The sequence below is a fragment of the Meleagris gallopavo genome, chromosome 6 (assembly GCF_905368555.1).
Source record: "Meleagris gallopavo chromosome 6, MGAL_WU_HG_1.1, whole genome shotgun sequence".
NCBI classification, from domain to species: Eukaryota; Metazoa; Chordata; class Aves; order Galliformes; family Phasianidae; genus Meleagris; species Meleagris gallopavo.
Genome location: NC_139409.1, coordinates 51,390,629 through 51,395,826, shown reverse-complemented (window position 1 = coordinate 51,395,826; position 5,198 = coordinate 51,390,629). Strand labels below are relative to the sequence as shown.

Genomic DNA, 5,198 nt, shown 5'->3' with positions numbered 1-5,198 from the left:
ACTCCTTTTCTGTTCATATCTGAGATGATCAGTGCGATTATGAACATATTAGTCTCCATGGGAATGTCTTGCTTTTCTGCAAAGTGGAATGTTCTGTACGTTGAATGGCTCTGCAAAAGTACATGACTGACCTGGCTTTAAACAGGTAGATGGACTAGGGATGTCTCAAGAATTACTCTATTACAGTAGAAAGAAGTAACAAGAAACACTCTACTATTTAAAAACTAAGAAAGCTGCAATTTAGACAGGTATGACTGCGCGCCCTTGGGAAGATAAGTAAGTTGTCAAGAACACTTGAAAACCCAAACTAGGTTTGCAAACCCAAAGCTGTTTAATAGCAAACAAGTTACACACTCCTGAAATTTTTGCAGCAAATGTCACAATGTGTCATTCTTCATGATGAGCAGTCAGCCGCCTCTGTCAAGAGAGCAGAATAATTAGTTTCAACCAACCAAACATCATCAAGTGATCCCACCTGAAGTCTAATTTCGACTCCCAAGATTGCCTTGTTAGGAAGAACATTACTACCAATTTAGCTTTTCTCCTATACTCAAACATTTAACTTTGCTTAGAGGACAGCTGTTAGAGCATAAGTTAGCCATGTTGCATAGTCACAGAATAATATTTTACCCATTCCACACAGGCTAGAAATCACACTGTTAGAAGAGGGATTACCTCAACTCTGGAGAACATGAAAAGTTTTAACTGGTGCCACTAACATGCAAGTACATTTCCTGCCAATTGTTTTTATGCTGCAGCATCCATCCCAGAGGGTATTTTATGGAATGCACTTACGCAGAAAGCAAGGAGTTCCAATCAAACTAGATACGTAGTAAATTAAAGAGTATCATCTTTGTTCTGTGCACTGCCATCTTCCAAAACCACCACAGAATTCTGTATCTTACCCTCCTGCAATTTATTTTGGATACTCATAAACTGGAAACAGTATCAGTATGCAATATCTAAATAAGGTGGTTGTTATATAAATACACACACACTGCAGAACTTGAAATCAAAATATTAGACATTCAGTTTCAAAGCAAATACTTGAAAAGAAACTGAAAAACTATGGATCTAATATTTTGCATCATGCTAGAATGCAGGCCCAAAACTAATCACCTATTTCATGATCAAGTTCTTTGAATATTCACAAATACCTGTCACACTAAAATGTGAAATTTTAAATAAACATATATCCTTTTATATATAAAATACATAATTTTATATATAAAATAAAACATGAGAGAGTTTAAAACAACATGAATGGCTTGCTAACAACAGATGTAAAGCCTGGCAAAAATAAGTTTTGTATTTACTTACACAATAATGTTGTTGATTGGGATATGGATCAACTTGACAAAGAAGCCAATAAATCCCATTATTGCAAAGCCTATTGCTGTTGCCATTGCAATCTTCTGGAATTCTGCAGATACAAAAATAAAATTCAGTCTAGGAAGCCTCATGTATGGCGTACTGGAGATGTTTGCTCTGGTTCGCTGTAGGAGAGAACTCTTCAGAAAACAGTAGTATATTAGCAGGAAGCAGTTCAAGCACAAAAAAAGCATTAAGGTTGAGAAACAAAGATGTTATTTCAGAAGACAGATAATATTTTAAGAAACAAATCTGTTTTCCACAGATCATAGAGCAGATTTTTTGTTTGTTTAATTAGTAAACAGAATTTGATATATCCCATAACAATTAATGGCATATTTATGGTGGTGGATCATCATCTCTTCATACCCTTACAAGTCCTGAAAATAATCCCCAATACATAACCAATCATGGAAAAGCTACAGTTCGATATGTCACAACACAACACCTACTTAAGTAACCTGCAGCATTATAGCACTTACATGCTGCTTCCAATTATTTTAAGACATGAAGCACGAGGTAGACTAAGGAGCTCCGCAGCTCATAAATGCCCTACCAATTAGAAAATGAATGAGGTTCCTTACTGATCCCATCCTAACTACTATCTCTAAGAACCACCACTGACATCTTGTTGATAGTTATATCTTCTCTACAATGCCTTACAGACAGACCAAAAATCTTCTACATTTCCAGAAACAAATTTCTTCCTATCTCAGTCAGGTAATCACTGAAGGTGACGAAGCATTGAATCAGCAGTGCAAAAGGCAACCCTATCTACAGTATCCTAAAATGAAGTATTTCCTCCAAGGTCACGTAACAAGCAGAATTTCCTTCAGAATTTTCCTCAAATGACTGCAGTCTATCAGATATGACTACTGTAGCTTTTTTTTTTTTTTCCCCAAAGTCTGCACAAGTTCTTCTCATATCAATTTACCTGATCAGTGAAAATATTATCTGCCCATCTCAGAATGGCTAATTTCATAAGCCTATTTCATAAGGTGTATGTGACAGTGGTATTAAAACAAGACAACATATCAAAAAAGGACAAATACAGATTTATTCTAACTAGAATGAAAATTTATTCATGCTGCTCAAGTTTGCATCACACAATGAAGTCCAAGAAACATTCCTAACAAATGAATCAAAATCAGTAACATGCAGAAAGATGCAAAGCACGATAGATGATGAAATAAGCATTATATTCTGGGAACTATACCTTTCCTGTCAGGCTTAGTGCACCTTTTAACCAGTCGTATGGAGTCTTTTACAAACTGACGGCTGGGTTCCACAAATTGCATTACCTGATCCATGGCTGCCTGTAAAGATGGACAAATTTAGTATACGTGGTGCCACACATAACAAAAATTGTTTCAATTTAGAAGTATAAACAGCAGTTAACTATAAAATTTGAGTAGGCTTGAGATGACCAGAAAAGCCAATCTAACTAGACTTCAATTTCTGTAAAGAGGAATCACCTTCTAAAGGCATATCAATACATAAACATAAGAACCTACCATGGCCTACAAATACATACATATTATATAAAGCTGTGCCTCTGAGTGTACTAAAGGAGAACAAGAGTTTCAGTTTGCATCCAGCACTTTCTAAGAACATAACTGAAGGCTACTAAACAGAGAGAGGCTGCCCACTTCACAAAAACCACAGAATTGTAGGGATTGGAAAGGACCCCGGAGATCATCTAGTCCAACCACCCTTCTAAAGCACATTCTCTATAGTAGATTGCACAGGGAACCGTGCAGGTGATTTCTGAAAACCTGCAGATAAGGAGAGCCCACACCCTCCCTGGCCAGTCCTCTGCCACTACCACAGTAAAGTTTTTCCTTATACCTGTACCCATTGTCCCTTATCCTATCACCGGGTACCACCAAAAAGAGCCCAACCCCAACTTCTTAGCATTCATCTTTTAGACATTTATCAGCATCGACAGGATTTCCTCTGTCTTTCCCAGACTGAACAGACCCAGGCCTCAGCCTTTCCTCAAACAGGAGATGCCCCAGGCCCCGATCATCTTTAATGCCCTCCACTGGACCCTGTCCGGTAGATCCCCGTCTCTTTTGAACTGGAGAGTGTACAACTTAAATCCTTAAGCTGCTGGAAGGCCTGATCTCACCCTCAGAGTAAGCGTCTGCTCGCAGCCGCTGCTACCAGCGGGGCTGCAGTCTCGCTGGCGTTGCGCTCGATGCCAGCGCTCTCTCTGACAGCAGCTCAGACCTAACCCGGCACTCCCGGGCCAGGCTGCGGCCACACTCCGTAACGGAGCGCTCCAAGCTTCGGGAGCCCCCAGCGCGGCAGTGCGCAACGGCAGATGGCCGCACCCGGTACGGCGGCCTCCGAGACAAAACCTCGACCCCCACCCCGCTCAGATCCCCACAGAGGAGCACAGAAAAGCAGCACCCGAGCACCCTTCCCCCCAGCGGCGGCTCCTCTCGCCGCTCGGACCTCGGACACAAAAAAACCTCACCGGCCGTTACCAGTCACTCCGACAGAAAAGCCACGTCGTACTGCAGCACAGCGTGATGGCGTCACCACGCGACGTGCGACTGGCCAAGCCCCTTCCTGCGTCCGGCGGGGCGGGGCGGCGGCGTGAGTGGGGCGAGTGCCCGCTCCGCTTTGTGGGGGTTTGTGTGGGCTTCTAGCGGCTGCGTTTGGCTTTGCTCTGGGCTCTGAAAGCGTTCTGATAAGAAATAAAAGAAAGACGGTAGCAGTATGCCTGTAGCAAATGCCGTTCAGAGAAAGGGAAAAAGTGAATGAGTGACAGTGGCCAGCAGTGTGCCCTCGCAGCCCGGAAAGCCCTTAAAAGAAGTGCAGTCAGCAGGTGATCCTGCCCATCTGCTAAGACCTCCTCTGCAATACTGTGTGCAGATTTGGAGTCCGCAACACAGGGACATATGGACCCGTCAGAGTGTGTCCAGAGGAGGGCCACAAAAATAATGCAGGAAACGGAACAGCTCTCATACAAGGACAGGCTGAGGAGGGTTACGGAGAAAGAAGGCTCCAGGGACACCTGATAGTGGCCCTTTGGTATTAAAAAGAGGGTTATAAAAAAGAGGACACTTTAGCAGGGCCTGTGGTGACAGAACAAGTGGAAGTGGCTCCAAACTAAAAGAAGGGAGATGTAGACTGGATATGAGGAAGAAGTGTTTTGCAACAAAGGTAGTGTAGCACTGGTTGCCCAGAGATGTGGTGGAAGCCCTGTCCCTGGAGGCATTCAAGGCCAGTCTGGACCAGGCTCTGTGCAGGCTGATCTAGTTGTAGATGTCTCTGTTCACTGCAGGAGAGCTGGCCTAAGTGACCTTTAAAGGTCCCTTCCAACCCAAACGATTCTATGGGGAAAAAAAAAAAAAAAAGAAAGGTTCAGTCTGGGAGTGCTGTGATTCAGTTACTGATTTGTGGGAGCCCTGAAACCATGGCAAGCTGCAGAGTTCAGCACATTTGAAAACGTTGACTCCTATGGTTTTTTGTACAGAGGGATGTGCAGCACGATGCTTAATGAAAAAACTCTTTACTTTTAAGTCCCACAGGCATAATGTACAGCACATTTCTTGCTTGTAGAGCAAGAAGCTGTCACTGCCTGAAGTCCTTCCTTGCTGCTGTGGAAAAGCAAATGAGATCATGTAGCATGCAACAGAAGAGCACAGATAACACTTAGTGATTTTTTATTCTTATTTGATTTTGCCAGTTTCAGCCTAGAACTCTGTTCCTAGCTGGCTGCCACTGTCATTCAAGTGTCATTTGGGTACCCATGCTTACTGACTGTGCATCAGTCATGCTATGCAGTTCTGCCAGATCAGACAAATGCATCCCTG

At 42.8% G+C, this 5,198-nt stretch overlaps 1 protein-coding gene across 4 annotated transcripts; it reads right to left on the bottom strand.

Annotated features, from left to right (window-relative positions):
• Positions 1 to 308: 308 nt before the first annotated feature.
• Positions 309 to 4,009, bottom strand: SEC61G (SEC61 translocon subunit gamma). 4 transcript variants are annotated; one of them, XM_003207333.4, is made up of 4 exons: positions 3,854 to 4,009; positions 2,588 to 2,687; positions 1,321 to 1,423; positions 309 to 417 (listed from the first exon to the last, which is right to left on the bottom strand). In XM_003207333.4, the coding sequence occupies exons 2-4, from the start codon at positions 2,679 to 2,681 to the stop codon at positions 408 to 410; spliced, it is 207 nt and encodes a 68-aa protein (XP_003207381.1). In that variant the 5' UTR covers positions 2,682 to 2,687; positions 3,854 to 4,009; the 3' UTR covers positions 309 to 407. The 4 variants fall into 4 exon arrangements, with proteins under 4 accessions (XP_003207381.1, XP_085082857.1, XP_010711421.1 ...); XM_085226731.1 differs by having other exon boundaries at positions 2,588 to 2,683; positions 3,854 to 3,931; XM_010713119.4 differs by having other exon boundaries at positions 3,864 to 3,931.
• Positions 4,010 to 5,198: the final 1,189 nt, after the last annotated feature.

What these genes read in the sequence shown, in the direction of transcription:
- SEC61G (XM_003207333.4), bottom strand. Translation starts at nt 2,681, where the DNA reads ATGGATCAGGTAATGCAATTTGTGGAACCCAGCCGTCAGTTTGTAAAA. An exon ending in CACTAAGCCTGACAGGAAAG is followed by an intron (nt 1,424 to 2,587) that starts GTATAGTTCCCA and finishes TTGTATCTGCAG; the next exon opens with AATTCCAGAAGATTGCAATG.